Genomic DNA, 21,523 nt, shown 5'->3' with positions numbered 1-21,523 from the left:
TAAAATGAATAATATATACTATTAGTAAAAATAGCATATTACCAATAATATATGTAAATTACTAATAAATAATAATAATAATAATAATAATAATAATAATAATAATAATAAATATAATGTAATAAATGTTTATAATAATTAATGACGTGATTTCTGAATGTGATTATGATTAAATTACTGAAGAAAATAAATCATAGCCTCTGTGTTATGAATTCTTTTTTTTATCTCAAACACAGTGTTTCATTTATTTATTTTATTTTATTTTATTTTATTTTATTTTATTTTATTTTATTTTATTTTATTTTATTATTTAGTGGCCACTAGAGCATGCAACACACACACACACACACTGATAAACTAAAGCAGATATTTGGGGATGTTATTAGTAAATAAAGTAGGAATGAAGGACATTAAGTGTAAGTGGAGTCACACACAGTGTTTAAAGGTTGGAGAGGGGGCGCAAACTTTTTCACTCGATTCCATGCGCATGGAATAAAACCTATAAATCTATATGGATGACTTTTTAGAAGAAAAGTAATGAAAACACTCTGAAAAGCAGCTTTTCTCCTGCTCCCTCGGTCATGTCAGGTGTGTGAGGTTGGGTCTTGGGGCCATGGGTTCCTGCGGTTCCTCTGCTCCAGCTCTGAGAGGAATCTGAGCCCTGAGGCTGGCATGCAGTGTTCCTGAGATCATGTGCACCCTTTAGAAACGTCCTAAAAACAGAGCGAGGACACAGGGACGCGGGAGACTGTAGCAGCAAAAAGAGCAAGAGCGGCTTTCTGTGACTTTTATTGAAATCGATAAAAACCTGAGGGAAATTTCCTGCTTTCAGAAGAAGCTAAACGTCCTGGTGAGTGTGTCTGAGCTTTATTTCTGCTTGTGTTCAGAGCTGAAGGCACGGATATTCAAACTGTTAGCAATGCAGATTAGCCCTTATGATTTATTTATTTACACAAGACTTTTATTTTATTACTGTTTGATTATTCAGTGTGTATTCAGTATGTATTCAGTATGTATTCAGTGTGTATTCAGTATGTATTCAGTGTGTATTCAGTGTGTATTCAGTGTGTGTGTGTGTGTGTATGCTGCTGTGTGATATAGTTTAAAAGAATTAGTGTGAAACAGTGAGGAGAGAAAGAGGAGCTGGAGATCCAGAGAGCACTAAGGTTCTATTTATAAAGCTGAAGATATGTGAGTGAGCTAATCTTATACAAATACTGGGTCACACACAACACATGACTCTTTACAAACACACACAACCACACACACACTCACACACACACACACACACACACACACACACACAAAACCTCCACAAGTGAGTTAGTCTATATTACTTTTGTTTTAATCTAATTATTTAATTAACTATGTTCATTGATCTCACTGAGGGCTCAAGGAGTCTTTAGGGGAACTTGCGGTGCTTATGAGTCTTCTGGGGTACTCAGTGGGATTCAGGGGTACTTAGGAGTTGTCAGGGGTTCTCAAAGGGATTCAGGATTACTCAGGAGTACTCAGGGGAACTTATGAGTCTTCAGGAGTACTCAGGGGTACTTAGGGGTAGTCCAGGGTACACAGGGGTACTCAGGGGTATTTAGGGGTACTCAAGATGACTCAAGGGTGTTTATTATAATTTAATAGATTATCTGAGCTGGTTGCTAGGGTGTTGTGAGGTGGTTGCTATGGTATTCCTGGTAGTTTTGAAGGTGTTCAGTGGTCACTATCATTCCAGCACCTCATTCCCATAATGGTGTCCACGTCTATGAGCTTTAGTCAGTAGAACAGTGATGGAGCTGGAAAACGTCTGATTTTTCCTTTCTGCTGTGGGGATTGTATCAGTGCCATGTTGTAATGATGACTCTGTTATCGTTATCCAGGAGCCCGGACTCATCATGGCGGCTGCCGGGGGGCCTGTACTGGGGGCCACTAATCCCACGCTGAACTACGATGACTTCTGCCTCTACGGCTACATGTCTGATGATGAACTGATGCAGCTGGCCATCGAGCGCAGCCTCACTGAGAGCCAGAACAACTCCACAACATCATCAGCTGAAAACACCAAGAGCTCCGCCCCTCAGTGCAGGACCGAGATCCCACGGCAGGGTCAGCGCCAGACGCCACACCGTGCTCCGACTCCACCCCCCTGTCCTGCAAATCCACCCAGGTACACTCTCTCTCTCTCTCTCTCTCTCTCTGTCTCTCTCTGTCTCTCTCTCTCTCTGTCTCTCTCTGTCTCTCTCTCTCTCTCTGTCTCACACACACACACACACACAAAACATGTTTCTTCGTTTGTTTATTTCATTTCCTGTCCTACAAATTTTGTCCAATCATCCTAAAAAATGTGTGTCACAGTTTTGTGAAACCAAACAAACAAACTGTCTTCAGGGGTACTTAGGGGTAATCAGGGGGATTCAGGGGTAATCAGGGAGTTTCAGGAATACTTCGGAGTTATCAGGGGTAGTTAGGAGTCTTCAGAGGAACTCAGGGGGATTCAGGGGTACTTATGAGTTGCCAGGGGTACTTAGGAGTCTACAGGGGTACCTGGGGTACTTAGGAGTCTTCATGGGTTCTCAGGGGGATTCAGGATTACTCAGGGGTACTCATGGGAATTCAGGAGTCTTCAGGGGTACTAAGGGGGACTCAGAGGTACTTAGGAGTTGCCAAAGGTACCTAGGAGTCTCCAGGGGTACTTGGGGTACTTATGACTCTTATGGGGTACTCAGGGGCACTTAGGAGTTGTCAGGGGTCCTCAAGGGGATTCAGGAAACCTGTCTCCTAGAATTTTTGATATATGAAATTACTTTGATTTGTGAATTTAATGGCTATGTGACCAAACAGGAAGTGAGCAAACCAAACACCAAAAATGTAATAAACATAATATTTAACTTGGAAGTGGGACTAAAAACAGGAAGTGAGGTAATATCTCAGCAACAGTTTGAGGCTTTTAGCTTCAAATGGAGTTTATCTGCGCTGATGGTCTTCCTCCATCATGAAGGTGTGGAGCTAGCTTAGGTTTTAAATAACACAACACTGGTGTTGTGAGGGTTCACGGTCAGTGTTTATCTAAAACCCTGGCATGCTGATGGACATGTTGCTTACTGACACCTGACACCTGGCTTACTACATCTCCACACCTGTCGCTGTACATCCTGCGTAACAGAGCACTAACATAAACTCCAGAGCAGGATGAAGTCCAGCTGAAACCAGCCCAAAAGCTCACCTTCCTGCCATGAGGAAAATACAGAAGCTCCGCCCCCTGCCCGCCCCCTGCTCTGTGCTGTTGCTTTGTGTTTAACTCTGAGCTCCAGTTCCTCTGAACAAAACCCATGAACGTTGACTGTACCGTCGCAGTTTACATCATAATGTCTTCAACATTTCCTTCAGGATTAATGAAGTTTATCTTCTCTTATCTTATCTTATTTTTATCTTATCTTATCTTATCTTATCTTATCTTATCTTATCTTATCTTATCTTATCTTATCTTATTACTACTATTATTATCTTTACTAGAACAGTCTCAGTCTGGGGTTTGAGTTAGATATTCAGACATAAAATGAATGAATGAATAATAAATAAATAAATAAACTAACAAATGAACAAACAAATAAATAAATAAATAAATAAAAGCATTATTGTGTGTTGTGTGGTTACAGGAAAATAAACAGCGACATGATGACCACAATTTTTTTTATCCATTTACAGTTACATTGAACACTTCCTGTTGTCTCTTATGTTATAGCAGACAAAAAAAAACACAGCTTGTTGCTAAGAAACCGCAGAGAAGTATAAAAAGGTCCGTCTCTGACACTGGAGACTCGGTCCCGAAATGTTACATAAATGTCTCTTTACGTCAGGAAAGCATCACCGTATTAACAATTACACACACATTTTTAAAGCATGGAGTCCATGTGAACGAGCGGTTGCTGTAGAAACGATTATATTGTTGCTAAACACCTGACAACCAATCAGAGTTGAGGATTTAACAGTGTGAATATTAATACAGTTTAGATATTAATGTTTGTCTGAAATATTCTCTGTGCAGGGACAGAAAAAACCAGCAGTCTGTGATCGTGAGCCACTTCGTCACGGGTTACGGGAAGAGGATGGTGGCGTACCGGACGCTTGACGGAACTCTGATCGAAGTCAAACCCGAGGCAGAAGAGTGAGCACCTTCACTCCATGTCCTCACCTTCAGCCTTATTCAGAGGAAGTTGTTTTTATTTTTTTGATGTTTTTGAGCAGAATGTTCTGAAGTGTGGTGTTTGTTCTATGATAGAGACGTGGATCCTGTGGTGAAGGCCATCAGAGACGGAGACGTCGGGACTTTGAGAGGATTGATCAAAAAATCCGACTGTAATATCCTGATGCCGAACCAATCCGGCTGGATCCCGCTGCACGAGGCTGCGCACTACGGCCAGGAGCAGTGTATTAAAGCGCTACTGAGAGGTAGGACTGACCCAACACACACATCCACATGGATACCAAACTACAGTGGCCGAGAAGTGCAGTACAACAACAAAAACAAAATAACAATAAGAAAAACAAAATAACAAAAACAAAATAACAAAACAACAAAAACAAAATAACAAAAAAAACAACAAAACAAAATAACAAATAACAAATAACAAATAACAAATAACAAAATAACAAAATAACAAAAACAAAATAAAAAAATAAAAATTACAAAATAACAAAAATAAAAATAACAAAAACAAATTAAAAACAAAATAACAAATCAGAAAACATAACAGAACTTCATATCTGAGAATTTTAAAAATCTGTGTTAGTTTAAAAGAGAGGTGAACACAACAGTTTAGAAACATATTATCCTCATTTTTGGTAGAAAATGAAACCTACAATCTTTTCATTCAGCTAATCATGTGATCGCAGCAGAACTCTGTACTGATGGGGGTGAATACTTATTCACTCAGTTTATTTATCTGTTAATAATTATGTTGAGGAGTTTAAATGGGGGGGGGGGTGAAGGGTACTTATGCAAGGCATTTAAATACAAGAAAAAAGCCTTCAAAGCCACTGTAAAGCAGGAAAATGATCAAAACCATTTGCCAGAAGGTTCAAATCTGACCATCAGATCCAACAAGATCTAACAAGAAAAATAAAATAAAATAAAATAAAATAAAATAAAATAAAATAAAATAAAATAAAATAAAATAAAATAGAAAATATAAAATAAAATAAAAAGCCCCCAAAATAATTATTATTAATTATTAATTATTTATTTACTTATGTTTTAATTATTTATTTATTTATGTTTTAATTATTTATTTATTTATTTATTTATTTATTTAATTATTTATATGAAGTTCCATGTACCTTTGAATGTACTGGAAGACCCTACAACCTCATTAGATTTCACCGGATCAAGTTCCCTGATGTTCTTAATGATAATGTGTTAAATATAGTAACTGATATAAATAAAATTCGACACCATGCCTATCAGTGAATGCTTAAAATCACTCGGTGCTATTTATTTTTAGATATTTGACCTCGTTTCTATTTGTTGTGGCTGCCAATAATTCTTTAAATTGTTGTCAGCTGAATAAAATGGTCTGGTTTATTTTTATTTTATTTTATTTTATTTTATTTTATTTTATTTTATTTTATTTTATTTTATTTTATTTTATTTTAACTTAATTTATCTTACTTTACTTAATTTAATTTAATTTAATTTAATTTAATTTAATTTAATTTAATTTAATTTAATTTAATTTAATTTAATTTAATTTCATTTCATTTCATTTCATTTCATTTCATTTCATTTCATTTTATTTTCCCATGTTTGAACGGTGTGATGAAGTCCAACCCGGGATGATTAACAAGCGGACACTGAAGGATCAGACGGCGCTGCTGCTGGCTGTGGCGCGGGAGAAGCAGGACTGTGTAGCGTGTCTCCTGGAGAAAGGTGCAGATCCCGACATTCCCAACAAGGACAAGGAGACGCCGCTGTATAAAGGTAAAGCAGCGAGCTTCCAAAACCTGCTTCAGCTCTAAACACTAACACTGATAGGAAAGGAATCGTTTATGGAAGGAGTCTCCAGTGTCAGTGCGGTGTAATGATGAGGTAGCTTCAGGTTTGCAGGATAGAGGAAAATTGAGAGGCGCCACCTTGTGGTCAAGAACTGTAAGAACTTTCATTATCTTTTAAAGAATTTTTGGTGTACATTATCTCCAGGTCTTCTTCCTTTTTACATTCTCGAAGTAAGTTTCATGAGATGTTTCTGTGTTTCCAGCGTGTGAGAAGGAAAACCCAGCGATTGTGGCCATGCTGCTGAATCACGGCGCGACGGTGAACAAAAGCTGCATCCAGGGCTGGACGGCGCTGCACGAGGCAGTGTGCAGGAACCACGTGGAGATCTGTGAGATGTTAGTGAAGGCAGGAGCGAAAATCAGCACACCTAACATATACGGCATCACCCCTATCTTCGTGGCAGCTCAGAGTGGGAAAATAGACACGCTTCGCTTCCTCCTGAAGAACGGTAAGGGAACAGTTCTGCCTTTATTTCAACACCTCGGGAGTTTTTACACAGCGGTTTGAACTGGATTCCTCTCCTCTCAGGAGCTGATATCAACAGCCAGGCAGCAGATGGAGCCACGGCGCTTTATGAAGCCTGTAAGAACGGTCATGTGGAGATCGTGGAGTTCCTGCTGTCTCAAAAAGCCGACGCCAACAAACCGGGAAAAACCGGACTGCTGCCGATCCACATTGCAGCTCAGAGAGGAAACGATGGGTAAGTGTTGGATTAAGTTTTTATTCACTTGCTTAAGTGTATTTATTTATTTTTATTACAATTTTTTTCTCCTGCTGATCATCTAATAAATAAATAAATAAATAAATAAATAAATAAATGTTAAAAAAAAGTTATAATAATAATGTTTTTTAATTGGTTGGTTGGTTTATTAATTAAATTAAATTAAATTAAATTAAATTAAATTAAATTAAATTAAATTAAATTAAATTAAATTAAATTAAATTAAATTAAATTAAATTAAAATTTAAATTATTAATAATAATTCTTCCTTTAATTTAAAAAGTAACTATCTGTAAATTCCTCCTGCAGTGAAGAATCCTCATGATCATTAATAATTATAAATGAAATGCATTGTACTGTGTTCAGGTCATGTGACTTTATCCTGTATGCAGTTTGAACAAGACAGTAATTATAATAACTGCTTATGTTTCATTATAAGCTGTAGCTAATGAAGTTTCCTGTGTCATGTGACTTAATTGCTGCCAGACTGTGTATTGTTCCCATGTACTATGCAGTGTGTATGTTGTGTATATTTGTTGAATTGTTGTGTAAAAGTGTGTAAATGTTGTTGCGCGCTGTTTCAGCAACGACCTCTTCACTTTCGGCTCAACACACAATACTGACAGGGCGCTTCAGTAAGTCCCTCGGCGTGACTGGAAGAAAACAAATAAACCCTCTGGATTAACACATAACATTATTAACATGACATTAATGTGTAGAGTTGTGTAGAGTGGTGTAGAGTTCAAAACAAAGTGTGGTTTTAATTCATGAAGTCATTTGATCTTAACCGTGTGTCCCCCTGCTTTCTCACTACACTCCATTCTCAACTCAGATTTTACATCAACTCTTCAGTTGCTCTGGATTTATAAAGTCCATCAGACGTAGATGTGTGAAGGGTAATAATGCTGGTGTTCATAAGGCTTCATGACCCCTACGTAACTCCATGACAGCTCATCAAAAACCAGACATGAAATTAATACAAGATACATAACTATTAAATATACTACATATAAGCTACATAACTCATTACACTGCCACTGCACTGAGATAGCTAGTCATAATATTGTTATAAGCAGAAGCAGTTTACTGGCACTATCATTAGTGTAATAACATGGATAAGGGTATGTTATAAGCAGAAATATGGCATTTATATGAGGATCATTGTAAATATGCATAAGTATGTCATTACAATATCGTAGCACTGACATTGGAATTCAAAGAATCATAAGCAGGAATTTATTTTACTTCATTTAACTGCCACAATAGTGCCATAGCATTGACATAGGTATTCATATGTATGTTATAAGCAGAACTAAATAAGTAAATTATTTAAAGGCCATAAGAAATCTACCCAACTGTCATTGCAGTGTCATAGTAATGAAGCAGGTATGTTATAAGCAGAAATCTGAAATTTTATTTAAAATATACTGACACTGTCATTAGTGTCATAACACTGACATGAGTATTCATAAAAATCATACAAGCAGAAATATGGCATTTACATAAGGATCATAGAAAATATGCGTAACAAATTTTACTTGTTTTTCTTTTACTGCCATTATAGTGCCATAGCATTGACATAGGTTTCCATATGTAGGTTATAAGCAGAACTAAATAAATAAATATTGACTCAAGTGTGACGTCAGTTTGTCATCAGAACTGATGAATATGACTTGATGAATGGTTATGTAGGTTTATGAAGCCTTAATGTCAGCACACCCTATGTGAGGTGTAAGATGTTGGACTTTTTTTCTAATGTCAATAAGAATCATCCCTCCATTTCACAGTGTGTATTCCACTTAATAATTCCTGCTACTAAACCATTGCCTCCATTAGCAGTTCATAGCACTAGCATTCAATGAGACGTAAACGTTCATAACGCTGCCTCTGTGCTTCAGAATCGTGTCGATGCTCATCCCTGCTACCAGTAAGGCCCGCGTGAGGCGTAGCGGCATCAGTCCTCTACACCTCGCCGCCGAGCGAAACCGAGACGAGATCCTGGAGCTACTCATCGAGTCTGGCTTTGACGTCAATGCCATGCTGTCCGAGGACCGCAGCACCATGTACGAGGACCGCCGCAGCACCGCCCTCTACTTCGCCGTAATCAATAACAACATCGAAGCCACCAGAATGCTGCTGCAGGCCGGGGCCGACCCCAACCTGGACACCTTCAGCCCTCTGCTCGTAGCCCTGAGGCAGGGCTGCATAAGGACCGTGACCTTACTGGTGGAACACGGCGCTAACGTCAACGCCTACATCCCCATGCACCCCACCACCTTCCCCGCCACCGTCATGTTCTGCATGAAGTACCTCACCATGCTCAAGTACCTGATGGACAACGGCTGCGACGCGCTGTCGTGTTTCAGCTGCGTGTACGGCAGCGACCCTCACCCGCCTCTGAAAACGAGCCAGAGCGAGGGGAGGCGCTACAGAGACGATCAACCGACATCTCACAACACCTGCGTCCAGGTAATACAGTGTCACCGAGCTGACATTAGAGTTTCAGCAAACACACGGGTTAGTTAAAAACCAATATAAAGAAAATATAATACTCATAACCCTGTCTTTTCATGTGATTTGCATAGAAACTAAATAAAATGTAATAAATGTTCATTAAGATCCACTGAAAATATACATAACTTTGTCATTAGTGTCATAGGATTCATTAAAATTCATGAAACAGTATAAGACAATTTTACTGATGGACCAATGAAAATATACATAACAGTTATAACAGTGTCAAAGGACTGACATATAGCTTTCTAAAAACTGTCAAAAGCAGAAATATTAAATTTAAATTAACTAATCCTGTAATTAGTGTCATAACCTTGACATAGGTATACATAAAGCTGTAATAAGAATAAAATATGATATGTTCATTAAATTTTCAAATTCAAATTTTATTTATCACATACGAAATCATACACGGTACGACATGTAGTGAAAGGCTCTTTACGACCGTCCTACAAAATTAAAAAGTGTGTGGGCATGAAAAATATAGGGATATGGATATTATCAGATATAATAATATTACAGCAAAATAGTAAAAATAAAAACTAACATAGTAGAAATTAAAGACATGATAAACTATATATATATAAATAATATATGTATAAACATATATAATATATAGAAAAATACAATATGTACATATACAGTATGTAGATATATAAAGGCAAATATTAAAGTATATTATAATATTATATTCAACTGTATATTTGTCAGTAGTGTTAGTGTCACTAATGTCATTAGCCTTGACATATGTATTCACAAAGCTGTTATAAGAAAAATCATTACATTTGTCTTAAGGATCATAGACAATAATGCAGTATGTATTTGTATAATCTATATATACTCTTTATGTACAGAACATAATACAGTGTATCTGTCAATAGTGTCATAGCTGTGACATAGATATTCATAAAACTGTATTAGAAAAAAAATATTCCAGTGCACAGTATATGCAACAAGATGTCTGTCACTGGTGCCATAGCTTTGACACAGGTTTCATAAAACTGTTATGAGACAAAACCTGACATTAAACATAAAAAACATAGACAAAAAGAAGAAGAAGAAGAAGAAGAATGTGTATGATCTATACAGCAGTGTATCTGTTATTAGTGTCATATCCTCGACATAGGTATTCATACAACTGTATTAGAAAAAAATGTAATTTACTGAAGGTATTCATAAATCTGTAATAAGGAAAATAATACAGTATTTTACTTTAGGGCCTTAGAAAATGTAAAGTATAAGTGATATGAAGTATAATATACATAAGTCTGTTATTACAGTTTCATGGAACATAAAGTATTTTATAAGCAGAAATATGGAATGTATTTCAAACTTATGACCTGACGCAGGAGTTATGTGAACTTCATATCAAAACTGATTAATAGGATTTCCTAAATGTTGTGTAGATGTTTTATGGCCTGTCTTGAGTCTTGAATGGTTTATGTCATGACCGCAGGGTGATGTGTTAGATCTAGGAGTTGGTCAGAAATTTAGGCACCTGTAATGAGGTGGGTGGAGATACACAAAAAGTGGGTGTGATTTAAAATCTGTTAGCAGGTTATTGCTAGTAAAAGAATTTCAGTGCAGACGTTAAGGTTTATTGTATATGTTGTGTGTTAATGGGTGTGGCTGGGAGGCAGAGTCAAGGAGTACAAAAACTATTCCAGCATTTTTGTAGCTCAAATATTTCAGAAAAAACACCTCTATAATTAAATATAATGTGTAAAGTCCACCACTCTTAACGCGGCTATGCTATCACTGATGCTACAGTACCCATGTCTCCTGTGTCTCCAGTTCTGTGAAATGGTCTCCACGGACATGTACAGCCACTGGGCAGGACCCATCATAGACGTCCTGCTGGATTATGTAGGTGACGTGAATCTCTGCTCCCGACTCATAGAACACTTGGACAGTTACCCGGACTGGGCCAACATCAAGGAGAAAGCAAGTACGGCTAAACCCTCAGGCTTTAGGGCTTCAAAACTTGGTAGATTAAACTGGTAGATAGAAACTTCTTGAATTACTACACCACAACAAGTACAGCAAACAGAAAATCTCAACAACTGATTTTGACTTGCAATCTCAGACAGGGTGTGTTCAGATATTATCAACATTAAATGCAGTTTATCTTGCTAAGCGAGAGCTAAGCTGAGCAGTTTTGCTAAGCTAGGCTACCAGTTTGAGACACTGTGTGAAACCAAGCTGGATTTTCAACAGGAGTTGAGTTCTGAGCATGTAGTAAGTATTTAATACTGAAACTTAAGCACTATTCAGAAGTTTTATTTAGTTTAGTTTTATTTGATTTAATTGCTTTAAATCAGTACAGTTCTGTCTCTTGTTCATGTCTTTCTTTTATTTCAGCGCCTCCGCGGCCGCTCATGCAGCTCTGCAGGCTGAAGATCCGGCGGCTGATCGGAAAACACAGATTGAACAAAATCAAAAAGTTGCCCCTTCCTGGACGACTGATCAAGTTCCTGAATTATGAGGAGCGCTTGCAAGATTTATGAGCCTCGCTAGGTGTGACAGAAAACAAAGATAAAAAAGAAAAAACTAAAAAACTAAAAATTAATAAATAAGCAACAACACATTTACACTACACAGCACTGTGCAGAAGTATTAGGCACAAAAAAATCATTAAAGAGAAGATTTTTTTAAAAATCATATGAGAAGTTTCTTAACGACTATAACACCAAATCTGATCCATAATTAGTTTGCATTTAAAGCTGCATGGTTTCTTTCAGTAGCTGCTAGCCTGGTATTTGGTCCCACTTTGCTTCCTGGTTTTTGTATCTTGAATTCTGTCTCTGATTTGCTCTGTTCCTGTCTTTGAGCTCACGTCACATTTTGTATCTGTGTTCCACCTTCAATAAACATTCAAAACTCTAACTGCATCCTTCTCCGACTCCATCTCATGGCACATAACTTCACCATTACCAAGGATGCAGCTGGAGATTCAAACTGGTGCACCGCCATGGCAGCCCATGCAAGCTGTTTGTAGAACAACAACAACACCTGGCCATTCTGGACACTAAACTGAACATGTCCACCACTTATGTTATCTCCTCTGCTTCGTCCCCCACAGAAACTCATTTTGTAAACTCAAGTTCGCTCATCTCTCATCGAGACTTGTATGCCAGAGAGACCTCCCAGAGCAAACATTTTCTTCAACAGTCTTTCCTGTACTTCTCCAGTCAGGAGGGGGTTTCAGATCACCAAAATCTTTTCTCAGACAAAGCCACCAAGTGGGCCACTGTGGTCAGGACTAAAGGACAAGAACTGCTGTCTTCTTATGGCTGCTTCATTGAATTATTTCAGCGAGTGTCTGAGAGTCGAATGTCACACTCCAGCTGCTGAAAGTGGACAGAACGAGCTGAATCTCAAAGCCGCTTTCCAGCAGGGGCTTAACCAGGAAGTGTTAGAACTGGTACATGATATCCTGTCACTCGATTCACTGATGGATCTCAACATTTCTCTGGATCATCTTCTCTGCACTCAGCAAATGCCTGAGTGCATGGGGAACCCTGCTCCTGTAGTTGACCCCCTTCACCCTGTGCAACTCGGAGGGACTTGCCAGGTTCAAAAAGAAATTTGAAGACCTCTAAAAGATGGTTGGGGGTCAAGAGCACAGTCCTGTAACAAGCTGAGGAGAAATGTTCAGGATTATGGGATTACTATTAAATGAATAAATCAATCTCTTAAGTCGTACCTGAATTAGGTAAATGGATGATGGGCTGCTATCTATAAGATTGATCAGGCCATGAAGACCTAAGGTCTCTCTTGGTGTTAGAGAGAATTACCAAAGATGGGCAGAACTACAGCAGAACACTTGTAGCACTCAAGTCCAATTACAGGATCAATGTCCAATCAATTAAAACCATCCAGAGTGGGCACACATCAGAGACTCAACCTCAGCTTAGACATAAAGTATGACCTTACATTACAGGTCATGACCCTGCAGATACAGCTGAACAACCTGTCTCCTTAGATTGATCAGCGCGAGGACAGCATGCATGACCATCAGTATCATGCCAAGTACTCTGCAGATAGGACTGGATAAAGGTTTGCAACACAAGAAACAAGCATGAGTTCCATTGAACTGGAGACTGACTCATTGCCTACAGCATTTACATATATGGCTTTTGGCAGATGCCCTTATCCAGAGGAACTTTTTTTTTTATCTCATTTTATACAACTGAGCAAATGGTGGTTAAGGGCCTTGCTTAAGGGCCCAGAGGTGGACCTGGGATTTGAGCTCACAACCTTCCAATCAGCAGGCCAACCACTAGGCTACCACATCCCCCAGCATTAATGCTGGAGTTAGAGTCTATGCTTCTCTTGCTGCCAAACTGCTCACTTCATGGAACAGTGCCCTTTCTGTAAGCAGACCCCAGGTCAACCTGAGTCACCTGAGAGGGTCACCAACCTCTCAGTAAGTTTCTACCTCAGCAATCATTCACATAAAAGTTCAGACCATGTTTCTGTCCTGTAAGCACTAATCGACTCTAGAATGGTGGGGAATTTCATTAATCAGATATTTGTTCTGAACCTCAACTTACCCTCTCAGGTTCTGAAACATCTCCCCAATATTTATGCCATATACAGGGGTCTCATGGGAAGCTGAACGATGAAGCTTTGCACTAAACCCCTTTCTGCTCCAAGTCAGCGGCATCCATCAGGAACACAACTCTTTCTTAGTTATGCTCACCTAGAACACTTAGAACAAGTGGCTCAAAGAAATAAGGTATTCACTGATCAATCCTATGAAGAAACCCACAATTCTGGGCGATTGAGGATGGTTGTCTTCTCAGGACCTGAGAAACCCTCAGGATCATAAAAATCTTAGTGACTGATTCATCGCCCTTACAATATCTTCCATCGTATCAACAATGTCACATACAAGATAGACTTACCACCTCACAGTGGACTTTCACTCTCTTCCCATGTTTCACATCTTAATCCTGTCATTCCTGGACCTCAAGATCACCAGCACCCCTCAATATTGAAAGACAACCTGATTACCTAGGTTTCCTATGTTGGAGTCTACAGTCCCAAAGATCAGCTTTGGATTCTGGCACATGTCGAGCTCGACCCCTGCACCCTGCCAAGCACCCTAAATGATTAGCCCCTTGCCCCAGAGCAAAACAAGAAAGCATTCAACCCCCAGCGTGAGCTCCTTGGGATGTACTCTCATGCTATCTCCAATATCCACCATAAATTCCACACCTGTTCCTAATCTCACCCTACACCTGTTCCTAATCTCACCCTACACCTGATCCCAATCTCACCCTACACCTGTTCCTAATCTCACCCTACACCTGATCCCAATCTCACCCTACACCTGTTCCTAATCTCACCCTATGCCTGTTCCTAATCTCACCCTACACCTGTTCCCAATCTCACCTTACACCTATTCCTAATCTCACCCTACACATGTTCCTAATCTCACCCTATGCCTGTTCCTAATCCTGCCCTACACCTGTTCCCAATCTCACCCTACACCTATTCCTAATCTCACCCTACACATGTTCCTAATCTCACCCTATGCCTGTTCCTAATCTCACCCTACACCTGTTCCCAATCTCACCCTACACCTATTCCTAATCTCACCCTACACCTGTTCCCAATCTCACCCTACACCTATTCCTAATCTCACCCTACACCTGTTCCCAATCTCACCCTACATTTCTTCCTAATCTCACCCTACAATTATTCCTAATCTCACCCTACACCTGTTCCTAATCTCCCCCTACGACTATTCCTAATCTCACCCTACACCTGTTCCCAGTCTCACCTCCTCAGCCTTTAAATACAATCTCACTGGACTCTTACCGCTCAGTGTGCTCATTACCTGACTGACCAAACACTTGTTTCTGTGCTTCTTGGTTTTTGTATCTTAAATTCTGTCTCTGACTTGCTTTCTGCTTCTCACCTGGCTTTTTGCCTGTCCCTGTTTTTAAGATCGAGTCACATTTTCAGTTTGTTTTCCACCTTTAATAAACATTCTAAACTCCAATTGGACCTGGTGCCGATTCCGTCACATGACACTAGGATTTACTTTAAAATCTGGGAGAAAAAATCTGATGCAGAAAACAGTGAAAAGGTCTATGCCTTAAAAAGTTAGATTAGATGCGAATTAGATGCTTCAAATTATTACTAATAATTGTTACTTATTAATATTCGTTATATATAAATGATGACTTTTGCACAATGTCTACAAATTTGTATTTTTAATACAATATCTAAATATGTGCAGATATGTGACAAATTAAAGGAAAAAAGTATTTTTTATGTACAGAAGGTGTGTGTTGTTGTTGTAGATGGTTTGTAGTTTGGATCGTAGTTACGATAGACTGAATTGCACTTTATTACACATAATCATGCACTAATTTATACATTTAATACAATCTTAGAATAAAGATAAAGCTTATTTCTAACACTTCTTTATACACTCCTAAAAATAAAGCTTTCAGGAAGAACCAGTAATGCCATAGAAGTAACTTTATGTTTTTGGTTCCTCAAATAACCTTCCAGTGAATGGTTCTTAAAAGTAAACTTCTTAGCACCATAAAGAACAATTCTAAATTTCTGAAGAACTTTTTTTTCACTACTAAGAAGATTTTCTGCAATGGAAACGATCCATGGGCGTTAAAGGTTCTTCATGGAACCATACACCCTAAAGCCAAAGAACCGTTTAAGAACCTTTATTTTTAAGAGTGCAGAAGGCTTCTCTTTCAGAAACTGATGTAAGTGGAGCCTTTCTAGATAGCATGATGTATAAAGTGGTTAAATACTGCGTTATTAATGCTGGATGTGATGAATGAATATGAAATGTTGAAGTATTTTCATTTTATCATGCTCATTAATAAACCTTGTAAGCACTCGTCATATCGTTTCATCTTCTTAGTCTGGTCTCATTCATTACTTACCAAAAAGAGGGTTTTATGGATTTTTTTTTTCTTTTTCTCATTTTCTCATAGCCATATCGTTGTTGTTTTCTATTTCTCTGAATTTCTCTGAGGTCATGTGACATATAGGATGAATCCAGCAGGTAGAACAAAGCAAATCACTGTTGCTAAATTATCACACTTATTCCTAACTCTAAACTACGGAAATGAGTCGCAATTCTGTATAGCAAGCACCAGGGGGCAGCAACGATCCACATGTTCTGCAAAACAACAAAGTCTGAAACATCCAGCTTAGGGGTTTGTCCAATCTACCTAAACCATGTTAGAAATATATAAATAATTCTCAGAGATACTGTACTGCTCAGCTCAGCCACGTTGCTCCTGCAGATCCTTATTCTCCATTTGTCTTCCGTTTTAAATGTGTTTTGTCTTCCACTCTTCCTCACCATGCATCACGGCTCTGAATCTATCACCACTCGATACAATTTGTGAGACGAGCCAGACCACAGCAATCCATTCTGCCTGGCTCATGTCTGGAGCCCGATCGAGCTCTGTGTGGAAAAATGGCTTTTCGAGAGCAGGCAGTGGGCCGAGAGCAGAGTTTCATCACGGTTTGTTTAGTGCAGAGGTTTGGGTGGACAAATAAAAAGCTGAAGGAGGGTTGATTGAGAGCTGGATAGAGATTCAGGATCTAATCAAAGCAGGCATGCTAACAAATCTGAGGAGCCAAGATTATAACTTAGTGTGTCTATAGAGAAAAAAAATCCTAGATCATATGCATACGTTTTCCATACAAACATAAAGCACTGACTGATTTCACCAGTCCCGCCAGGACTTCATTATTTTGCGATTGCAGAATCAAGATATTCAGAGGATCTTGCGTTTTTAAAAATTAGTGCAGATTTTACGCATATTCTGGCTGAGAGGTGTCGCATTATGTCATCACAGCACAACATGAGTACAGCTCTTACAGAAAGTCATTACTGGGAATAGTGGTATATAATGGTATCTCCACAGCAATGCAGCATTCCTAAACAGGGATCAGGGATCAGGACGACCAAGTGGAGTCCAGGATGGCTGAGCAGAGTCCCAGGGGGCAACGCGGAGCCAGGAAGGCTGAGCGGCCTAAGACGCTGCGGTCAGGTCGCAGTCTCCCTTGGAGGCGTGGGTTCGAATCCCATTCCTGACAGAAATCTTTTCTGGGTGGTGGTTAAAGCTTGGGTTTTAAGCCCCAGCACCTCCAAACTGTCATCGTTGGGACTTTGAGCAAGTATCAGGGTTAAATTGTCCACTGCACCAAATTTCACTGTGCTGTAATATACTGTATATGTGACAATAAAGGTGACTTGACCCAATGAAAGCTGAAATAATTCAATCCTTCAACTCTTGCTGCAGTGGACAATTAAACCCTGATACTGTAGAGCCATACATAAGAGCTGCCGCTGTAATCATAAACACTGATTTATTAGAATAAAAATGGACTGAATGGAATTGAACATCAGAACTGACTCTGGTTCTTCATGTTCTTCATCTGGTTCCTCATGTCCTCTCACGGTCTCCTTTGAGACTGTCGCTTCGATAAAATCAAAACCTTATAGCCCAATTTCTGTAAAGCTGCCTTGTGTTAAAAGTGGTTTATAAATAAAACTGGTCTGAGTTAGCAGTATGGTTTGTGTCATTTACACGTTTCTGTGAAGTCTAGTGACTGATCTGATTAGGGTTCAGATTCTGCAGACCAGAGGGTTGATGAAGAACTTCCAGAAAACATGTATAAATCTTACCTTAAAGTTCTTTGAAGTTCATTTCCAGGTATTAAAGGGATGGAACTGCAATCCAGATTGTTTTGGAAGCCTGGAATGTCAAAAAGGTTCATCCAGAACTAAACTTCTCACACTGTGGAACTCATGACAGGAGAGTCTGCAGGAGAATTCACCCTGTTTTCAACATACACATGATCATTTTCCTGCTAGTGAAAGTGAAGGATCATCTGTGAAGCCAATCACACCATCAATTCTTTCCATTTTTGTCCTCAGGGGGCACAAACTTTTGAAGCCATCTATACACACAAACAATCATCCTTGAGTTTCCTCTTTATAACCCTTGCTCTTTTTTTCAGCAGTCCCTGTCCATCATGTAATCAGCAGCTCTGTGGAGTCCTGGAGCTCATCCACACCTTCAGGAACCCTAAGGCATCTCGGTGCTTTTTTTTAAAGCCCCATCAACGTCAACAACACGTTAAGAATGACTGACACGGCAAATCAGTGACCGCTCGAGGCACCGAGGGCTGCAATGACTGCCCAAGAGTCTCTGAGAAATATTCAGAAAATGATCAGAATCAAAATGAAGTATTGTGGGGATTTTATATCTGATAGATGTGCAGTTCTGGTGACAATAAAATTGGATTAAATAGCAAGGTATTTACATATATATATATATATATAAGGAGAAATGAATGCTTTGTGCAAACTGTAGACTGGATAGATAGATAGATAGATAGATAGATAGATAGATAGATAGATAGATAGATAGATAGATAGATAGATAGATAGATAGATAGATAGATAGATAGATAGATAGATAGATGCTGCACTACAGATTGGATCATTTATTGAATTATTTTAAATCTGTTCTGAACATGATGAGGTTTTCTCTTGATGCTAAGTCTAATTGTAGAAGCTGTCTGGAATATGAAGAGGGGGATTATGGGTAATAGGTGGTAGACACTCCACAGGAAAACCCTGCATGATACAAACAGCTCAGAGCGCAACCAACTGCGCTGCAGGGTCGATGCTAATCACAAACACAACCCATGCTGCCAGATGCACCTGGCATTACACACACACACACACACACACACACACACACACACACACAGGACTCTGCTTTTATTTCCTCCATCAGAAAGACAAAACAACCCCTGTGCCAGCTGCTGTGTCACCGCAGTGTGAGGTCTTTACACGTGGAAGTCAAGTCAAATAAAACCAGTTAATACAGAGATGTTAGCTCTGTATTACAACAGAGTGTTGTGTGTTGTGTGTTGTGTGATGTGTGATGTGTGTTGTGTGATGTGTGTTGTGTGTTGTGTGATGTGTGTTGTGTGTTGTGTGATGTGTGTTGTGTGTTGTGTGATGTGTGATGTGTGATGTGTGATGTGTGTTGTGTGTTGTGTGATGTGTGTTGTGTGATGTGTGTTGTGTGTTGTGTGATGTGTGATGTGTGTTGTGTGATGTGTGTTGTGTGATGTGTGATGTGTGATGTGTGATGTGTGTTGTGTGTTGTGTGATGTGTGTTGTGTGATGTGTGTTGTGTGATGTGTGATGTGTGTTGTGTGATGTGTGTTGTGTGATGTGTGATGTGTGTTGTGTGTTGTGTGATGTGTGATGTGTGATGTGTGTTGTGTGATGTGTGTTGTGTGATGTGTGTTGTGTGTTGTGTGATGTGTGATGTGTGTTGTGTGTTGTGTGTTGTGTGTTGTGTGATGTGTGTTGTGTGTTGTGTGTTGTGTGATGTGTGTTGTGTGATGTGTGTTGTGTGTTGTGTGTTGTGTGATGTGTGTTGTGTGATGTGTGTTGTGTGATGTGTGTTGTGTGTTGTGTGATGTGTGTTGTGTGATGTGTGTTGTGTGTTGTGTGATGTGTGTTGTGTGATGTGTGTTGTGTGATGTGTGTTGTGTGTTGTGTGTTGTGTGTTGTGTGTTGTGTGATGTGTGTTGTGTGTTGTGTGATGTGTGATGTGTGTTGTGTGATGTGTGTTGTGTGTTGTGTGATGTGTGTTGTGTGATGTGTGTTGTGTGTTGTGTGTTGTGTGATGTGTGTTGTGTGTTGTGTGTTGTGTGATGTGTGTTGTTTGTGTGATGTGTGTTGTGTGATGTGTGTTGTGTGTTGTGTGTTGTGTGATGTGTGTTGTATGATGTGTGTTGTGTGTTGTGTGATGTGTGTTGTGTGTTGTGTGATGTGTGATGTGTGTTGTGTGATGTGTGTTGTGTGTTGTGTGATGTGTGTTGTGTGTTGTGTGATGTGTGTTGTGTGTTGTGTGATGTGTGTTGTGTGTTGTGTGATGTGTGTTGTGTGATGTGTGTTGTGTGTTGTGTGTTGTGTGATGTGTGTTGTGTGTTGTGTGATGTGTGATGTGTGTTGTGTGATGTGTGTTGTGTGTTGTGTGATGTGTGTTGTGTGATGTGTGTTGTGTGATGTGTGTTGTGTGATGTGTGTTGTGTGATGTGTGTTGTGTGATGTGTGTTGTGTGATGTGTGTTGTGTGATGTGTGTTGTGTGTTGTGTGATGTGTGTTGTGTGATGTGTGTTGTGTGATGTGTGATATGTGATGTGTGTTGTGTGTTGTGTGATGTGTGTTGTGTGTTGTGTGATGTGTGTTGTGTGTTGTGTGATGTGTGTTGTGTGATGTGTGTTGTGTGTTGTGTGTTGTGTGATGTGTGTTGTGTGTTGTGTGTTGTGTGATGTGTGTTGTGTGATGTGTGTTGTGTGATGTGTGTTGTGTGTTGTGTGTTGTGTGATGTGTGTTGTGTGATGTGTGTTGTGTGTTGTGTGATGTGTGTTGTGTGTTGTGTGATGTGTGATGTGTGTTGTGTGATGTGTGTTGTTTGTGTGATGTGTGTTGTGTGATGTGTGTTGTGTGTTGTGTGATGTGTGTTGTGTGTTGTGTGTTGTGTGTTGTTTGTGTGATGTGTGTTGTGTGATGTGTGTTGTGTGTTGTGTGATGTGTGTTGTGTGTTGTGTGTTGTGTGATGTGTGATGTGTGTTGTGTGTTGTTTGTGTGATGTGTGTTGTGTGATGTGTGATGTGTGTTGTGTGTTGTTTGTGTGATGTGTGTTGTGTGTTGTGTGTTGTGTGATGTGTGTTGTGTGATGTGTGTTGTGTGATGTGTGTTGTGTGTTGTGTGTTGTGTGTTGTGTGATGTGTGTTGTGTGATGTGTGTTGTGTGTTGTGTGATGTGTGTTGTGTGTTGTGTGATGTGTGTTGTGTGATGTGTGATGTGTGTTGTGTGATGTGTGTTGTGTGTTGTGTGATGTGTGTTGTGTGATGTGTGTTGTGTGATGTGTGTTGTGTGATGTGTGTTGTGTGTTGTGTGATGTGTGATGTGTGTTGTGTGTTGTGTGATGTGTGTTGTGTGTTGTGTGATGTGTGTTGTGTGTTGTGTGATGTGTGTTGTGTGATGTGTGTTGTGTGTTGTGTGTTGTGTGTTGTGTGATGTGTGTTGTTTGTGTGATGTGTGTTGTGTGTTGTGTGATGTGTGATGTGTGTTGTTTGTGTGATGTGTGATGTGTGTTGTGTGTTGTGTGTTGTGTGTTGTGTGTTGTGTGTTGTGTGTTGTGTGATGT

The 21,523-nt window shown here is 39.3% G+C and overlaps 1 protein-coding gene across 2 annotated transcripts; it reads left to right on the top strand.

Annotated features, from left to right (window-relative positions):
- Positions 1-640: 640 nt before the first annotated feature.
- Positions 641-16,107, top strand: asb2a.1 (ankyrin repeat and SOCS box containing 2a, tandem duplicate 1). 2 transcript variants are annotated; one of them, XM_058378675.1, is made up of 11 exons: positions 641-850; positions 1,875-2,161; positions 4,040-4,159; positions 4,274-4,443; positions 5,816-5,971; positions 6,249-6,494; positions 6,575-6,746; positions 7,352-7,402; positions 8,666-9,236; positions 11,076-11,229; positions 11,643-16,107. In XM_058378675.1, the coding sequence occupies exons 2-11, from the start codon at positions 1,890-1,892 to the stop codon at positions 11,786-11,788; spliced, it is 2,058 nt and encodes a 685-aa protein (XP_058234658.1). In that variant the 5' UTR covers positions 641-850; positions 1,875-1,889; the 3' UTR covers positions 11,789-16,107. The 2 variants fall into 2 exon arrangements, with proteins under 2 accessions (XP_058234658.1, XP_058234659.1); XM_058378676.1 differs by lacking the exon at positions 7,352-7,402 and having other exon boundaries at positions 643-850.
- The last annotated feature ends 5,416 nt before the right edge of the window (positions 16,108-21,523 follow it).

The sequence above is a fragment of the Hemibagrus wyckioides genome, linkage group LG25 (assembly GCF_019097595.1).
Source record: "Hemibagrus wyckioides isolate EC202008001 linkage group LG25, SWU_Hwy_1.0, whole genome shotgun sequence".
NCBI lineage: Eukaryota > Metazoa > Chordata > Actinopteri > Siluriformes > Bagridae > Hemibagrus > Hemibagrus wyckioides.
The sequence above is the reverse complement of the archived record's forward strand: the minus strand, read 5'-3'. Positions and strand labels throughout refer to the sequence as shown.

What these genes read in the sequence shown, in the direction of transcription:
- asb2a.1 (XM_058378675.1), top strand. Translation starts at nt 1,890, where the DNA reads ATGGCGGCTGCCGGGGGGCCTGTACTGGGGGCCACTAATCCCACGCTG. An exon ending in TATTAAAGCGCTACTGAGAG is followed by an intron (nt 4,444 to 5,815) that starts GTAGGACTGACC and finishes GGTGTGATGAAG; the next exon opens with TCCAACCCGGGATGATTAAC. An exon ending in AATACTGACAGGGCGCTTCA is followed by an intron (nt 7,403 to 8,665) that starts GTAAGTCCCTCG and finishes TCTGTGCTTCAG; the next exon opens with AATCGTGTCGATGCTCATCC.